Below are 18,967 nucleotides of genomic sequence, written 5' to 3' on the forward strand. Positions count from 1 at the left end.
TCCCACCTCAAAGAGGGAAGGAAAGGATGTGGACTTTCATCAGTCTCTCTGAACAACTACAGATGGTCTTTTGGCCTACATGGTTTGTATTACTGCACACAGATGCAGTTCCGTCCCTACCCTTGGCAGGGAAGAAATGGGGAAGAAGCTAGATTGGTACGTGGGGCAACAGCTTCTGGCTGTTCAGCTTCCATGGCTCACAGTACCAACTGTATCCTTGGCTCTACTCAGCAACCAGCAAGGAAGAAGGGGCAAGAAATGGATGAAAAAGAGCAGAAAAAATCCAGATTAGTTAACCACGAGCCACTATAAAGTTCCAAATTAAGTTGAATCAAGTATCAAAGAGGGGCTGACGCCCAAAGCCAATCAAATAAAAGCCCTAGACTACAGAGAGAAACTGCACTCAGAATAAATATATCTAGTAAATCAGAGGCCAAGACAATAAAAAATTATGATCTGGGGAGCGGATGTGGCTCAAGCAACTGACCTCCGCCTCCCACAGGGAGGTCCCGAGTTTGGTTTCCAGTACCTCCTGGAGAGAAGGAAGGAATGCGCAACAAACAAAACAAAGGGAAAATCCAACTCACAGAAGCCAATGTGGCTCAGTGGTTGAGTGCCGACTTCCCATATACAAGGTCCAGAGTTCAATCTCCAGCCCCCAGTACCTCAAAAAAATAAGATAAAATTACAATCCATACCAAGAAAACAGGATGATATGGCCCAAAGGAACAAGACAAGCCTCCAGATGACATAAAGGAGCAGAGACAACAAGCATGCTACACCCACTCCCAATTGTACACTTTAGATAAATTGTATGGTTTAAGAACAAAAAAAAATAGGGGGAAGCAGATTTGGCCCAATGGATAGGGCATCCGCCTACCACATGGGAGATCCAAGGGTCAAACCCAGGGCCTCCTGACCCTTGTGATGAGCTGGCCCACGTGCAGTGCTGATGCATGCAAAGAGGAGCCCCACGCGCAAGGAGTGTGCCCTGTAAGTAGAGCCGCCCAGCACAAAAAATGTGCAGCCTGCCCAGGAATGGTGCCGCACACATGGAGAGCTGACACAACAAAAACATGACATAGATTCCGGGTGCCGCTGACAAGAATACAAGCGGATATAGAAGAACACACAGCAAACGGACAGAGAGCAGACAACGGGGGGCGGGGATAAATCTTTTTTAAAAAATTGGATGGATTGGGGGAAAGTATACCCAAATATAAGAGATAAGGACTACAGTTAGTAGTAATACTTTGATGATGCTCTTTCATAATTTGTTACAAATGCTTCATAACAATGCAAGGTATTTGTAGTGGGATGATGTATGAGAGCCCTGTATGATGTTATGCATATCTGCTTTGTAAATTCACAACTTTTGCTCACCATTTGTTGTTTATGTGTGTTCAAGTATAAATGATATACTTCAATAAGTTGTTTTTAAAATGAAAAAAACTTATAGGAATGTCAGCTTACTATGAAATACTATCAGTTCACAGGATTTAAAGACACTGAAAGCTGCAGAACATCTCCAACATGTGTACAGGCAACAAGCAACCTACTATAATGTGTACATCAGGGCTGGGGAGGAGGTTAAGGAAAACTGTTAAATAAATTACAGTCCATAAAATATTTATGAAAAGTCTTTAATGATCTGGCAAATTCTTTATGAAAATGTTTATCCATAAAAACAAATTCTTACAGTAGATAGACGTATTTGGGGGACTGCTGCCCAGCCCATGCTTTGGAAGTGACTCCTCCTCATGTTGCAGGAGTGAGCTTAATGGCCGCTGCTGCATCTGTGACCCTGCTTCCTGACCACAGCTGACAAAACAAGAGTGGTCACCTGACCCATCTTGAGCCAATCAGATCCTCCAATATTTGAGTTAAGCTTCAGTATGGCTTTGGAATAGAAAAGGAGAGTTAGGCTAAAATTAGTGCCACAGTAACTCAAAAGTCAATCAGAAGTTATGGGAGAACAAAAAGAGACCCTTGCAGAAGGAAACCTCCCTCGACATCGAGAATGGAGCAGACATGCAGAGAAGGGAAAACAAAAGTCTACACAGCTAGAGCGAGAGAGACAAAGGCAAAAGCCTGGGTCTTTCAAATACCAGGAAACTCATCCCTGCTTCCCGCATTTGGGTTTCAGGGGACTGCCTGGAATCTTACAATAAATCTCCCTTTTTAAAATTTATTCGAGAGGGTTTCTGTTTATATCATACTAATCAAGAAAATATCACTTTTTAAAAATCATTAAAAATTTTTTGGGAGATACTGGGGATTGAACCCAGGACCTCATACATAGGAAGGAGGTGCTCAACCACTTGAGCTACACCCACTTCCTGAAAATATCACTCTTAATTCTATAGGAGGCAACTGCTATTACTATTTACTTTTTTTTTTTCAAGTTTGTTTTTTTTCGTCTATTTTTTGTTGTTTTTCTTTTCTAGTTCTTTTTTCTTTTTTTTTTTGTTATTTAACATTTGCTAATTTTTTTTCTTTACATAATTTTGTATCTGTCAAGCTATCAAGGAAATACCACTTTTCTTGTGTTTATAATTTACTTTTCTTGCCAAATTTTCAACAATAAGCATGTTATTACTGAATTAGGGTAAGAAAAAAAATTCAAATAAATGAGGCTATTCAGGACCCAGGTAATTAAGACTTTATATTACTAGGTCATTTCAGAGAATAGATAAAATAGATAAAATTCAGGAGAGTCCAAATCTTGTTCAACAGCACACTTGGATTCTGTGGTGATGCTCCAGGGTCACATGTGTGTCCTCTTTGCAACTCAAAAGACCCATAATGTGCTCCCTTCACTTAGGACAGGGCCTCTGGCAGACATTTTATACAACATGGACCACTCCATCATTCACCCAGGTTTTCAGCTGATTGGATCAGGGTGGGAATCTGCCCCAAACCATAGTAAGTATCTTCCCTCTGTGTACAGAATGAAACTGAAAGATTTACTCTCTTCAACTGGCTGATAACTGGCATCTTCTCCACCATAAAGATGACAGGGCAAAGGGTGTCAGTTTGCAGAGAGTATGAAGCATGAACAAGACCCACAAAAAAGAGCATAAACAAAAGGTTTTCCCATTTCTAGACTCCAGCCACTTTCTGAAGCCCCACTAGGTCTAAGCCTTGAAACATCTGTTTACAGCATTTGCAAAGTTCAGCAAGTTCTTTTCTGCTTGAGCTAGATTAAATTAGTTTCTTCATTACCTGTCTGCAACCAAATAAATATATCAACACTGGCCCTATCTCAACCAGATTCCACATTCGATTTTTAATTATGCTGGGGAAAAAGTTCCCCTACTTTAAAAAGAAGTACTGATTCTAGTACCTCAGCTTCATTTTACAAGTGAAAAAAACTAAGGCTTGAAGCTCTCAACTTGACAAAGCAAAAGTCAGGGGTTTTCTCCGTTGAAAATGAAAATGAGAATTACTAGAAAACAGGGCTTCCTAAATACACACTTATGTAGGTTTGTGCTCCAAGCACTGTTCCAAATGCTTTACTAACATTAATTTATCCAAACCTCACCACAATGCCACAAAATAGGTAGTCATCCTGTTAGGAAAGATAAATGTGAGGCTGAGAGGCTAATTAACTTGTCCAGGGTCATATGCATTCACATCTAGGTAGACCAGCCTTAGAGTCTGAGTTCTTAATCATTATCTCATAATCTCTTTAGTATGGATTTAACCTCAAGTAAATAACACTATTTACACATTTGTTAAAAATCTGTAAACGAGTACTTTCTGTCATGGCTGAACATGCTAGAGGTCTCTCACAAGACCAATGACTGTCTTTTAGAAAACAAAGGTGGATTCCAGGATTACTGTCTAAACTCAATTTTTACCTAATTAATTTTCCTTTTGAAAAGTACCCATGATTGTGTATTACAGGAAGTAGGGCTGGGATTTTTTTTTTTTTTTAAAGAAGCAAAGTGCAAAATTCTATATTTCTCTCTCAGGAAAACAAACCAAAATTGTTTTGCATCTCACTTAACATTTTTACATTTCTTTGGATCCTTTATTAGGGAATCTTCCCCAGCCTTATCCTAATCCTAAAATTAGTGGTTCTTAATCTGGGGACAATTCACAAAAACATATACATAATTTTACATTAATAAGTATTTTTCCAATGGAGAAAGTTAACGGAGTTTATCATTTTTTTTAAAAAGGTCCAAGGTGAAAAAAAAAAAGGTTAAGAACTACTGACTTAAAGAAAACTCTGTAGAGTAGTATATAAACTACGGGAAATGCAATTCAAAATAAAGCCATCTACTGATTCACATTCTTGAAGCACCTCAATTATGCTGAGTATTGTTTATTTGGTCAAAAAATTTACTCGTGTTATAAAGAATGTCCCAACTGATGGCAGAGTCCAAAAATTCTCCATTGGCAGTCACTACAACAACACCCAATCTTTTTCTTTCTGAATAAATTGTATTCTGCTGTAATATAACTTCTAACATGTCAGTGTGATTGATAAATGGCTTATAAGTCTCTTTTTCAGTCTTTGGAAACTTTTGTTCCTACTTCAATAGGACAAAGAATTGCTCATGTATTCGCTCACTCTATCAACAAGTATTTACTGAATACCACTATGTGCCAGGCACTATGTTTGGCTCTGCTACTGTGGTTAATTCTTGGTTTCTCTGCTAAATTGAAGCCCCACTCTACAAATAATATATTTAAAGAATATTATTCATATTTGTATACCCAGCAGCAAGCATAATACCTAGATATTAGTGTCAACTTAATGTTTATTGAACAGTCTAACGATATAAATAAATAAATACAGAAGACACGTAAGAAAAACCTCCCTGGCCAACCAATTTTCTTAGCCAAGTCATACCACTAAAGTCAGAATAAGAAGGCTTATTAAAATGTGTCATCACCACCAAAACAAACAAAAAATCTTCTCAACATGCCTTCTTCTAATAACTTTTTTTTTGGACACACAAAAGATAACCAATAAGCCACAAAAAGGACCCTAAACAATGTCAAGAACAGATCAAACTCGAAGGCCTTTCAATGAAGTTCTATACAGACAGAAAACGTGACAGATTCACAAGCAGACTGTTTTCTCTATTTCCATCTTGACATGAGCTTTCAGGCCTGCTGTTCAAGAACATCAAGAAATAGCAGAAATAAGGAACAAAAGCACAAAACGGGAGACAATTCGTGTTGAGATAAGTGCTGCAGCTCGGGCTGAGTGGAGTGCTCCAAATGTCACTACAAATGACCAAAACAATCTTGACTCTAAAAAGTTGGTTGGGCAAGGTTGGGCTATTGGGAGTTCAGCATATTGTCAGGGCATTGTTCCCTTCTTGAAAAGTCCCCAATAAACATCCTGCCTGCAGCATTCTGCCGGTGCCGCTAACCCTCTTGCCTATTCCTGTGACGCCGGGTTAAAAACAAAACAAAACTAAATAGAACATCAACAAGTATTTAGGAGGGGCCTAGAGAGAACTTTTCACCCTTAACCACAACCCACGATCCTCCCACGGGAACTGCCAATGGACCGCAGCCGGGCTGGACTGACGGAGGGGCGACCCGCCACGCCCGATGCGCGGCGGCCAGAGTGCAGGCCGGGCGGCCGCCCGCGGACCACAAGCTCAGCAGGGACCGCCCCGGCGCGGGACCAGGCGCGGGGACAAGGTGCAGCCGGGCCTCACCTCCACGGCCTGGCCCAGCTCCAGGTCGAAGCCCACCACGCACACGCAGTGCAGCCAAGCCGAGAAGCCGTCCCAGCGCAGCAGGCCCCGGCCGCGGCCCTCATCCTCTTCCGGGGTGGCTCCCTGCGACACCACGACCCGCACCTCGCCCTCCTCGGCCGTCGCCACGGCCTCCAACGGACCGCCGGAGCTGGTCCCGGAACCGGCCGGGTGCCGCAGAGCCATCCGCCTCCCCCTCACTGTTCGCGCCGCCTCCAGCACTGACCGCGCCGCAGAGCGCGCTCAGCTCTGCGCAGGCGCAGGCGCTGGTGCCGCAGCTCCCGCTGACCTGCTCGGTCGGGGCGGGGCCGCAGTCCACGTGACCCGGGGATCCCCGCTCTGGGCTGTCCTCCGCCCCGCCCGGAAGAAGTCTCGCTGGCGATTGTCTGGAATTCTAAAGCCGGCGCTCCGCTCTCTTCGCCTAGACCTTCTTAAGACTGAAACGGTGGTTTATGAATCCTTTGTCACCTCGTTAGCAGTCCAACAACCAGGGAAATGAGTTATTCTTGGAATAAAAACGATTCCTTATTATAGGGCATTGATACATGATTAAAGCATAAATATAATAGTGGCTAACATTAAATACTTGCTCTGTGCTAGGTGATGTGCCAAATACTTGACAAATATTACTTCATTTAATCCTCATATAATGACTAGGAGGTAGACATCGTTATATCCTCTTACTGATCAGGAAACCGAGGTTCCGAGAGGTTATATGACTCACCCAGCAAGATTTACAACTCCCATGCCCCTTGCAGTTCACGCAAACAATCTACTGTTCCAGAGATTTATGCCTTCGCTCAGCTGTTCCCTATCCACCTAAGCCCCGTCGCCGCACTCCTTTCCTGGGTCTGTCTACTTGTGACTCACTGGATACTTCTCCACACCTTCCGGGAACTCCAGGTTGGGCAAGCTGTCCGCCACAGCAACCTGTGGATTACCCTCCAATAACTATGGAGCAAGGGCCTGGTCTCAGCTTTGGATTCTCAAAAATCAGCACCAGAGGAGCGATGTAGCTCTAGAGGTTGAGCTACCTACATGAGAGGTCCCGCTTCAGACCCAGTACCTCCTAAAAACAAAAACAAACAACAAGCAAACCAACCAACCAACTCAGGGGCGCTGATGTGGTTTAGTGATAGAATGCCAGCTTCCTGCATATGAGGTCCAGGGTTCAATCCCCAGCCAGTTTCTCAAAAAAAAGAAAAAAAAAAGAAATCAGTACTAGCCTGGGCACTCATGAGGCCCTTGGTCTGCTGAATTTTACTGATTATTGGTCCAGCATGAGACTACAGACTAGGATTTATTCAGCACTTACTATGCTGAATGAAAGTAAGTAGGAAACACAGTAATATCCTAATAGGAAAATGAGTAAAAGACAATTGCTGGTAACTCACAATAAATGTATTTTATAAGAACAGCTTAGATTTCATGCTATTTATACACATTATTGTATGTAATCCTCACAACAGCCCGAAACAACAGGTTCTATTATTATTCCCATTTTACAGATAAGGAAACTGAGACTCCATGAGATGACAATGTTACAGCTAATAAGAGGCAGAAGAGAGATTTAAAGCCAGGTCTCTGACTCAGCCTGATCTGGTAAACATTTTGCTGCACTGCCCAGACAAATCCAACTCATTAATGATCATCAGCCTCTCCACATCCTTAGGATTTTTGCTTGGAATGTGAGGTTATCTGTATTTAAGGAGAGGGTCAAGTATCCTCAGATAACAGTAGTAATGCTTACTAGAGACTTTCTTTAGGACATTGATGAACTAAGGACAGCACTAAGGTTAGTGGTCAAGTCTTTGGCCAAAGCAACCTGTCATCCTGCTCCAGAGAACCTCTGTAACTGAGAAAAACCATATATAATATTGAAGTAAATCTCTAAACACGCTATTAGGGAAGACAGTAGGTTTTTGTATTAGAAAGAGCATCAAAATAGATGTTAGAAGATCTGGTTCTAGTGCCAGCTCTACCCATCATTATGGTAGACAAGCTGCTCTAAGACCAGTTTCTGCATTGGTAAAATGGAAAGGATCATTCCTGGCTTACCTGACTCACCTCATCAATTGTTGGGAAGATCCAAGCTATCCCAATGTACCCATTTTCCTGGATGCTACTTCATTATTAATGATTAATGAGAGCAAAGTGGATTTGGCCCAATGGATAGGGCATCCGCCTACCACAAGGGAGGTCAGCGGTTCAAACCCTGGGTCTCCTTGACCCGTGTGGCACTGGCCCATGTGCAGTACTGATGCGTGCAAGGAGTGCCGTGCCACACAGGAATGTCCCCCGCGTAGGGGAGCCCCGTGTGCAAAGGAGTGCGCCCTGTAAGGAGAGCCACCCAGCAAGAAAGAAAGTGCAGCCTGCCCAAGAATGGCACCACACACACGGAGACCTGACACAGCAAGATGATGCAACAAAAAGAAACACAGATTCCCGGTACTGCTGATAAGGATCAAAGCGGTCACAGAAGAGTGCAGCGAATGGACACAGAGCAGACAACTGGGGGTAGGGAGGGAGGGGAGAGAAATAAATAAATCTTAAAAAAAAATTAATGAGAGAGCAGTTGTGGCTCAAGTAGTTGGGCACCCACCTCCCACATGGGAGTTCCCAGATTAGGTTCCCAGTGCCTCCTAAAGAAGACAGGCAAACCACGAGCAGACATTGAGCGAAAACAATGAGCAGACAATGAGGAAAAAAAAAATGAACAAGACAGTGAGCTAAAACAAAACAAGCAGGGGGCAGATGTGGCTCAGGCGGTTGAACATCTGCCTCCCACATGGGAGGTCCTGGATTCAGTTCCAGGTGCCTCCTAAGAAGAAACAAACAGACAACCAGCAGACAACAAGCAAGAACAACAAGCAAACAGATAAGGTAACCATCTGGGGAAGCGGGGAGAGTTATGAAAAAAATGATTAATAAGCTTTAAATACCAGTCATTCTCAGGGCTGGTTCTTTGGCTGTGCACACAAATTGCCTTTCTCTGACATGCTGGTTTGTAATTTTGGATTAGAGGTAATCTTGTCAACCCTGAAAACAGTATATTAAATGGATCAGAAATCACACGAAAAAGAAAGGTGAAAAAATTATTCAATCTCATTTAAAAGACACTACTACTCAAACCTTTATACAAGAATACACAACACCAGGGAAAACAGAAAGTTCCTTTAACATTTTTCCCACCACTCTCATACTTTTGATATTCAGTCAGAGTCAATTTGGACAGTTTCTGTGGTTAACAGAGACAACACTGATTATTGGTCCAGCATGAGACTACTGAGACAAAAAGTACCGATGCTTCCTTTCTTCCTCAATTTCATTAGAATTTGAATCTGAAAGGATTTGAAGGTGAAGTCACTACCTTGCAAAGCTCCTATTTTACAAATGTTCAAAAGGCTAGAAAATTCTTCCTTTTATGGAGACAATATCAGTCTTTTTGAAATGTAAACCCATTGGTCTAAACTGTGCTCACTGAGATTACATAGAAGAATCCAACTCTTCTATGTGATAGCCCTGTGAACATTTGAAAATAGTCATCCCACAACCCCATGCCTTCTAGTTTCCAGGGTAAACTATCCCAGTTCCTCCAACTGTTCTTCAAAAGATGTAGTTTCTAAGTCATTTATCATCCTGTTGCTCAACTTGGGCATACTCCAACTTGTCAACATCTCTCTTAAAATGTTGTGCCCAGAAGGAAACACCATCCTCCAGGTGTGATCAGACCACTGCAAAAGGTACTTTGGGACTATTTCCTTCCTTGCCCCAGATACCCGTCCTTTATTAATGCAGTTTCAGACCACATTTGTATGTTTTGGCAGCCGAGCTACATCACTGGCTCAGGTTACATTTACTGCCAACTAAAGCCCCGGGTCTTTTTTCATGTGTGGAGCACTTGTCAGGGTAGGCTGCTTTAGCCAGAGCACGGCTGGATCCATGGCTCTGCTGCTCTTCTAATATTACCAAGAGCACTGAACTCAGGATTAAAAACATTCCAAACTTCCCTACTCACCCTTAACCAAACTCCTAAGATTTCAGCAATTTAAATAGTTTAAAAAAAAAATAGTAAAAAGAAAAGGTTGAGCTTTAGACAATGAAGTGAATTACAATGTCAGATCTCTGCGCTTAATATTATCAAAAGGACCTGCCGAGATTCAAAATGCCACAGATACTAGCTAGGTATCCAGAGGACTTCCCTCTTGTGCTTCGGCTAAATGCTGCCAGGGCTGCTGGGCCATAATTGCACTTGGGGAGGTAAGAAAATACACAGAGAAATATGCAGAGGCCCAAGTGCCACAGTGTTATCAATAGATGACTTAGTTTACTGCCACACATCTCTGAGAGACAAAATGCACAAATACAGATTTTGAAGGCAGCATCCAGTCAACTGTCAGATGCTTCCAAAACTGTGCTTGTAAAAGCTAAGATAATAACAATAAAAATAGGGGGAAAAAATCAAGAGCTGTGTTTTTTTCATCTTTACATCCTTAATATCTACACAGTACCTGGCATGTGGCAGGCACTCGAAAATATTTACTGGATAAATGAATGTCCCACTTTTTTTTTTTTTTTTTAATGTCTGTGCTAGTTTGCCAGGTCTGCACAAATTGGCTGGCTTAAACAATTTTACCGTCTTGCAGTTTTGGAAGCTAGAAGTCCAAAATCAAGGTGTCAGCAGGATCGCACTTGCTTTAAAGTCTGTAGTGTTCTGGTGGTAGCTTAGCAGCATTCCAAAACTCAGTCTCCGCCTCGGTCACATGGCCATTTCTCTCCCTTTCTGTTTCCTCTTACTGTGTCCAAATTTCCTCTGCTTATAAGGAATCCAGTCATACTGGGTTAGGGCCCACCCTCATTCAATTGGCCTCTCTTTAACTTGTAACATCTTCAAAGATCCTGTTCAAAATAGGTTAGAATCCACATTGGATTAGGGGTTAGGGCTTGAACATGTCTTTGAGGGGACATGATTCAATCCATAATAATATCTAACTGCTGTTCTCCTGTTTTACAGATTCTTTTCCTATCATAGTTGTATAACACATGAAAAGTTAACATAAAAATGTTTCTTAAATGTAGTTCACTTTTAGCTTATGAAAAGTTAAAATAGTAACACTTCACTTATTTGAAGGTCACCTTCACAAAAATTTCAACTGTCTAACCCACTTAGTGCCAGAAGGTAGATTTAATAGGCCCACAAGCAATCAAAATGCAAAACAGAAAATTTAACTAGTAAAATCTAATCCCTTCAATCATATGAGAGATCTGAGGCTTTCACTCATAAATTTTATCTACATTAACAAATATTTCTAACAAATTTGTCTGCTTTCCCAGAGCAAAAGAAGCAAATTAGAAGGGAGGAGGCTGCATAAGACTAAGCATGGCATGAGAAGAAAATGAAAGGTGATTGGTTAATGCAAAAGAAGGAAAAGAAAAAAGGAGTCAGAAAACATATGAGGGAAGCAGATGTGGCTCAAGACAGCAAGGGAACCGAACTTGGCCCAGTGGTTAGGGCTTCTGCCTACCACATGGGAAGTCCGTGGTTCAAACCCTGGGCCTCCTTGACTTGTGTGGAGCTGGCCCACGCGCAGCGCTGATGCGCTCAAGGAGTGCCATGCCACGCGGGGGTGTCCCCCGCGTAGGGAAGCCCCACGCGCAAGGAGTGCGCCCCTTAAGTAGAGCCGCCCAGCGCAAAAGAAAGTGCAGCCTGCCCAGGAATGGCGCCGCACACATGGAGAGCTGATGCAACGAGATGACGCAACAAAAAGAGACACAGATTCCCGTGCCACTGACAACAACAGAAGCAGACAAAGAAGAACACGCAGCAAAAGAGACACAGAGAACAGACAACTGGGGTGGGGTGGGGCAGGGGAAGGGGAGATAAATAAATAAATCTTTTTTAAAAAAAAAGATAGCAAGCTGGTGCAACAGGCAGGCATGGCAAACTGACACAACAAGATGACGCATCAAGAGACACAAGAAGGAAAACATAATGAGAAACACAACAAAGCAGGGAGCAGAGGTTCCTCATGTTCCCTAAAGAGAACAAGCAGGATGGTGAACTGGCGCGATGGACAGGTGGGGCAACCTAATGCAACAAGATGATGCAACAAGAGACATAAGAGGAAAAAGCATAAGGAGAGACATAACAAACAGGGAACGGAGGTGGCTTAAGCCATTAGGTGCCTCCCTCCCCCATCAGAGGTGCTGGGTTCAGTTCCCAGTGCCTCCTAAAAGAAACAAAGTAGACAGACACAGCAAATGCAAACAATGAGAGGGTGAAGAGAAATAAATAAATAAAAATCTTTTTAAAAATTCTAAAAAAAAAGAAAACATGAAAAAGTTCAGAAGGATACAGTAAACTGTAAACAGTTGTTGCCCCATGGGCAATGAAAATGCTAGGGAATAGAAATAGGGAATTTTGCTTTTTATTATATACAATTCTACATTGTTTCGTGGCATATATTACTGTTGTAATTAAAAATTAAGGAAGCAGACTTGGCCCAGTGGTTAGGGTGTCTGTCTACCACATGGGAGGTCCGCAGTTCAAACCCCGGGCCTCCTTGACCTGTGTGGAGCTGGCCCACGCGCAGTGCTGATGCGCGCAAGGAGTGCCGTTCCACGTAGGGAAGCCCCACGTGCAAGGAGTGTGCCCCGTAAGCAGAGCCGCCCAGTGCAAAAGAAAGTACAGCCTGCCCAGGAATGGCACCGCACACATGGAGAGCTGACACAAGATGACGCAACAAAAAGAAACACAGATTCCCATGCCACTGACAACAACAGAAGCGGACAAAGAAGAAGACACAGAAAATAGACACAGAGAACAGACAACTGGGGTGGGGTGGGGTGGGGTGGGGTGGGGGAGAGAAATAAATAAATAAATACATCTTAAAAAAAAAGAAATAAAAATTAAGAGAAAACAAAAGTCTGATAGAGTTGCTAATAAAAATGAAAAATTGGAATCCCTAACTATCCAACAATTGGGAATTGATTTAAAACATCACATATGCATTCAACAGACTTTTCTACTGTACTGAAAATGTCATAGAAGAATACTTTCTGATAGAAAAAATGTTCAAGGTATATATTTTAAGCAGAAAAATGTAGGTTACAAAACAAAATATATTGAATAACCCCATTTTTATAGACTATATACACAAAACAAAACAAAAAAGACACTGGAATAGACAAAAATACCTGACATAGAAATTTTTTGTTTGAAACTAAACATTTCCTTCATTTATCAGTGTAAGATCTACATAAATAAAAGCTTATTTTTATAATAAGAAAACAGCTCAAATAGAAGAGAAATTATAGTGTTTGCACTAATACCTTTGTGGCAGAAACTCAATATCCATTACGCCCCTTTTCCTTAGTAATCCAGCCTGGGTTTATTTGGCGTTGCACTGAGCCCAGCTAAAAAAAAAAAACTACATTTATCGTTCTCCATTGAAGAGAGATTTGGCCATATGACTAATGAGATATGTGCAAAAATGTTGATTGGAACATCTGATTATACATTTTAAAAAGCAAGCATAAAAAAAAAAAAAGGAAACAGTTTTGCCCTTTTGTACTTCTCTCCTGCTGCCAACTTGGATGTAAAGGCCAAAATTCCAGCAGCCATCTTGGGAACATGAAGAAAAGATCAAGAGATTCATGTTGAGGTGCCAAACCAATGTCAGCAACTGCCTGCCTCTGGACTTCTCCTTATAAAAGAAAAACAAACCCCAATCTGTTTAAGTCACTGTAATTAGATCTGTCACTTGCGACCAAATGCAATTAGTAACTGATACAAGTCAACTTTTACAATAAAACTTTGTACAAACTACATAAAAAATTCCAACTGACAGGTAAAAGTTAGAAAACATACAATAATTACAGAAATGAATTTCTACTTACAGTTGACTTTCTAAAACCAGACTTATTTTTTATGATGTATGTCTCTTAAAAAAAAACACAATAAAAATTTTTGAAAAAAAAAAACCAGACTTAAGTATAGCTATGTTTTGCAGAACTAGGTTTGTTTTTTTTATTAGTCTTTGTTGTGAATTTCCACTGTCTTAATGTCTATCATCATTGCGCCTTCTTCTGCTTAAGAGTCCCAAGTGAGCCACCTCATCATCGTTCTCAGTCCTTTAACTTGAGGTGCTAAACACTACCCCTAGACCGCAGAGTGGGCCCATAACCGAGGCCTATCCAAACCGTGTATTCTGCAGATCTGAGAAGAATGATGAGCACAGGGACATCTCTGTGACCCAAACAAATCAATGCTACTCAACTCTAGGAGTACTTGGAACTGTTCTGAAAGAAGCACTGTCTTAACACAGGGGTTGCTGCAAGTGTAGAATGGAAGATTGGAGCTGTTAGCAACCTGATTACCATAAAGAAAGAGCTGGGCCCAGAATGTACCCAATGGAGAAAAAGCAAAGAAACAGAAAGAATAAGACTAAGTCCTAGGGACATCATTCAACCCTGGATTCTGCCAGGCCTAAGGTTTTTATATACTTGACTGAATAAATTTTCCTTTTTTGTTGAAGCTAGTTTGATATATGTTTTCAGACACTGGAAACTGTAATAGTCCTCATAGTTAGACATAGTAAATAATTCTGATTCACTACATTATCCTTTTGCCATGCCAATTGCTTATATGAATTATACCCTGAGAATTTACTTATCCAAATCACAGCGTAATAGAATACCAACCTAATCCATTGTTTCTGGGTTTTTATACTTTAAAATAATCTGTATCCAGAAATTATTGCACAAAATAGGGGAACACATCACCTAGCTAAAGGATATTTAACTCATCAAAAAGTAAATAAATAAATAAGAAAAGAAAATGAAAAAAGAAAAGAAGAAAAGAAACAAGTCTCATTGAAAATATATCTTCAAAACAAACAGAAAAGTGTGAATGATATCATCAACATATAGATATAAGACATACTCTGGAAAAGTCTCCCCTAAGAATCAATAAATAAAAGGAAAAAATCTATTTGATTAAAATTCTGGAGGATGATAGACACTGGAAAAGGACTCCACAAAGTCTGAATTGAAGAAAAAGAAAATCTCCAAGATCAGGTAGGAGATTTCTCACCTGGACTCACAGTCCGGAACCCTCCCTTTCATTAAATCCCTGTGCATCTTGGGAGTCACAAAAGGCAATCTTAAAAAGTGTTACTGCATTTCCAGGACAAAAAACATATGAAGATGACATGAGAAAAATTGAACAGTTAAAGACAGGCAACTCTAAAGGTCTGGAATAAGTTGGACCAATTGTCAAAGAGCCTCAACACAAAGCCAATCAACAATAAAACCCCAGACGAAAGGGAGAAACTGACCTTCAGAGTTAACAAATCAAAATAATCATGCCCAGGCCTCAACAAAAAATTACAAGCCATACTAAGAAACAGGAATAACTCAGTCAAGAGAAGAAATTAAAAATTCAAAGGAGACACAGAACTTGGTACAATTAATCAAAGAAGTTCAAGCAAATCTCCTAAATCAATTCAAGGAAATGAAGTAAAATATGAATATAGAATTATAGAATATTAAGAAGACAATAGGGAAGCAGTTGTAGCTCAACTGATAGCGCATCCGCCTACCATATAAAGGGTCCAGGGTCCTATACGTAGGGCCTCCTGACCCATGTGGTGAGCTGGCCCACATGCAGTGCTGCTGCACACAAGGAGTGCTATGCCACATAGGGTTGTCCCCTGCATAGGGGAGCCCCATGCACAAGGAGTGCACCCTACAAGGAGAGCTGCCCCGCACGAGAAAAGCACAGCCCACCCAGGAGTGGCACTGCACATACGGAGAGTTGACACAGTAAGATGGCACAACAAAAAAAGCAACACAGTTTCCCAGTCCCACATGACAAGAATGCAAGTGGACACAGAAAACACACAGTGAATGGACACAAAGAGCAGACAATGGGGGGAAGGGGAGAGAAATAAATAAAATAAAATCTTTTTTTTAAAAAGACAATATATGAGCATAAAGAAGAATTTTAAAGTTTAAGAAGAAATATAGCAGCAATTATAGGGATGAAAGACACAATAACAAATATTAAAAATACACTAGAGACAAACAACAGCAGGTTTGAACAGGCCAAAGAAAGAGTCAGTGAGTTAAAAGAACTATCAAAATCATATGTCAAAAGAACAGTTAGAAAAAATAATAGAAAAAAATTAGTAGTGTTTCAGGAATGTGAGTGACCGAATGAAGTCTCCAAACATATGCATCATGGGTGTCCCAGGATAAGAAGAGAATGGAAAGGGGGCAGAAAGAATTCCACTCTTATGAAAGATATAAATATACATGTCCTAGAAGTGGAACATACTCCAAACAGAAGAAAACTTAAGAGACCTACTCTAAGACATATGCTATTCAGAACATCAAATGCCAAAGATAAAGAGGAAATTCTTAAAGCAGCCAGAAAAAAGTGTTTCATCACATGCAAGGGATTGTCAATAAGACTAAGTAGGGCGGCGGACTTGGCCCAGTGGTTAGGGTGTCCGTCTACCACATGGGAGGTCCATGGTTCAAACCCCGGGCCTCCTTGACCCCTGTGGAGCTGGCCCATGCGCAGTGCTGATGCGCGCAAGGAGTGTCCTGCCACGCAGGGGTGTCCCCTGTGTAGGAGAGCCTCACATGCAAGGAGTGCGCCCCGTAAGGAGAGCTGCCCAGCATGAAAGAAAGTGCAGCTTGCCCAGGAATGGTGCCACACACACGGAGAGCTGACACAACAAGATGATGCAACAAAAAGAAACACAGATTCCCATGTCACTGACAACAACATAAGTGGACAAAAGACGCAGCAAATAGACACAGAGAACAGACAAGCGGGAGTGGGGTGGAAAAATAAATAAATAAATCTTAAAATAAATAAATAAATAAGACTAAGCAGGGAGAGAAGCGGAAGTGGCTCAAGTACCTACCATATGGGAGGACCTGGATTTGATCCGTGGGAACTCCTAGTGAAAAAGAAGAAGAGAAAGCATGCCTGCATGGCAAGCCAGTGCCGGCACGGCAAGCCAAGTGCCCGTGTGGCAAGCCAAGTGCCTGGGTAGGTGTCTGTGTGGCAAGCAGAATGTCCACACAGTGATCTGAGTGCCCACACGAGTGCCCATGTGGTGAGCCAAGTGCTCTGTGGCGAGCTGAGTGCCCACGTGGTAAGCCAAGTGCCCACACAAGGGCCCTTGTGGCGAGCCAGTACCCACGCAGCAAGCCAAGTGCCCGCGCAGCAAACTGAGTGCCTGTGTGGTGAGCCAGTGCCCATGCAAGTGAGTCACGCAGCAAGATGATGACGCAACAAAAGAGAGATGAAGGGAAGGGTCAAGGTGAAGCACAGCAGACCGGGAACTGAGGTGGCACAATTGACACGGAAACTCTCTCCACATTAGAGGTCCCCAGGATCGAATCCCGGTGAATCCTAAAGGAGACAGATGAGAAGAGAAGACAAAAAAGAGAAATAGGTACTGAAGATCACACAGTGAATGGACATAGACAGCTAAAACAGGAGGGCTGGGGCAGGGGCCAAAAAAAAAAAAAAAAGCAAACAAAAAAGACCAAGTAGGGAGCAGAAGTAGTTCAGGTGGTTGAGCGCCTGTTTCCCATGTACAAGGTCCCAGTTTCAATCCCCAGTACCTCCTAAAAACAAACACAAAAACCAGCTCTCATTGGGGAGCAGATGTAGCTTAGCGGTTGAACTTCTGCTTCCCATGTATGAGGTCCATGTATGGGTTCAATCCCCAGTACCTTCTAAAAAAGAGAAAAAGACTAAGCAAGAATTTCAGAAATCATGAAGGTAAGAAGGCAATAGTATAATATATCTAAGATAATGAAAGATAAAAACTGCCAGCAAAAAGTTCTTTGTCTGGCTAAACTGCCCTTCAAAAATAAGGAAAAGAATAAAATATTCACCAATAAATAGAAACTGAGTTCATCAACAAGAGACCTATCCTACAAGAATTGCTAAATATTCTTCAAATTGAAGGAAAAGAGAGGAGAGAATGGTTCAGAACAGTCTGAAGAAATGAAGATCATCAGCAAAGGTAACTAAAAGGGTAAATACAAAACCCAATAGAACTATATCTTCAAGATGTAACTCTACTCTAATTCTTATCAGAGTCAGAATACAAATGAACAAGAAAAAGTCATATTTCATCATAATGGATGCACAAAATATAAAGAAGTAATGTGGAACAAAAACAACAAAAAGAGGGGAAACAGAGGAATATAGGAACAGAAGGGCATGCTACTGAACCTTAGTTGGTTTCTTTTCAAATTAGTAGGTTATAGATGTAGGTTGTGTAGTTCAAACCCAGGATAACAACAAAAAAATTGTTCTAGTTTGCTAAGGCTGCCAATCCGAAATACCAGAAATGGATTGGCTTTTCTGAAGGGAATTTATTTGGGGTAAAAACTTGAAAATGTCCAAATCAAGGCATATCAAAGATGTTTTCTCATCAAATGTTGGCTGCTAGCAGATCCTAGAGTTCTACCATGTGGTAGATAGCAGGGCTGTCCGTCGCTTACTCCTGGAGCTCAGCTATGGACAATCAGGCATCTCTTCCTAGGCCTCTTCTCCTTGAGCCTCTAGAGGCTTCTCCGTCTTTCCAGAGCTATAGGCAAATCTGGAGTCCTCTTTCTTACATGACAGGGTCAAAATGGCAGAGCTCCCTTTCTCTATGTCTCTTCTTTATCCCTGTATGTTCTCGGTTTATATAACACTCAGCAAGAGAGTGGAGACCCAACCTGGGTCATGCCTCATGTGCATGGTTCAATCAAAAGCCCTAATGTGATCTAATCGAAAGTGATCTAATCAAAGTGTTTCTTAATTGGATCTAATGTAATCAAAGGGCCCCACACCCATAGGAATGGATTCACCTTTGACAAAAAAACACAAATAGATCAGAAGTGAAAGGAGAGAAAAAGATATTCCACGTAACTGTAACCAAAAAAGAGCTGGAATAGCTATACTAATATTGGAAAAAACTGACTTTAGGTCAAAAACTGTTGTAAGGGACAAAGAAGGACACTCTATTAATAAAAGGGTCAATCTTGGGATTAACCCACAAAGAAATAATAGTCATAAATATTTATACACCTATCAAAAGTGCCCTGAAATACATGAGGCAAACATGAAGGGAGAAATAGATACCCTACAATAATAGTTAGAGATTTCCATACACCACTGTCATCAATAGATAGAACATCTGGACAGAAGATCATTAAGGAAA

General features: G+C 41.4%; 1 protein-coding gene across 5 annotated transcripts in view; it reads right to left on the bottom strand.

Moving 5' to 3' along the window:
- DENND6A (DENN domain containing 6A) overlaps positions 1 to 6,030 on the bottom strand; it is a 135,549-nt gene extending 129,519 nt beyond the window's left edge. Inside the window, exon 1 of one of the 5 annotated variants that reach the window (XM_058288179.1) lies at positions 5,688 to 6,030. In XM_058288179.1, coding sequence (XP_058144162.1) covers positions 5,688 to 5,912 — 225 coding nt within the window. In that variant the 5' untranslated portion in view covers positions 5,913 to 6,030. The remainder of the gene's footprint in view (positions 1 to 5,687) is intronic. The other 4 variants (XM_058288180.1, XM_058288181.2, XM_071212113.1 and 1 more) reach the window with 4 other exon arrangements.
- Positions 6,031 to 18,967: the final 12,937 nt, after the last annotated feature.

Source organism: Dasypus novemcinctus, chromosome 26 (genome assembly GCF_030445035.2).
Source record: "Dasypus novemcinctus isolate mDasNov1 chromosome 26, mDasNov1.1.hap2, whole genome shotgun sequence".
Lineage (NCBI taxonomy): Eukaryota > Metazoa > Chordata > Mammalia > Cingulata > Dasypodidae > Dasypus > Dasypus novemcinctus.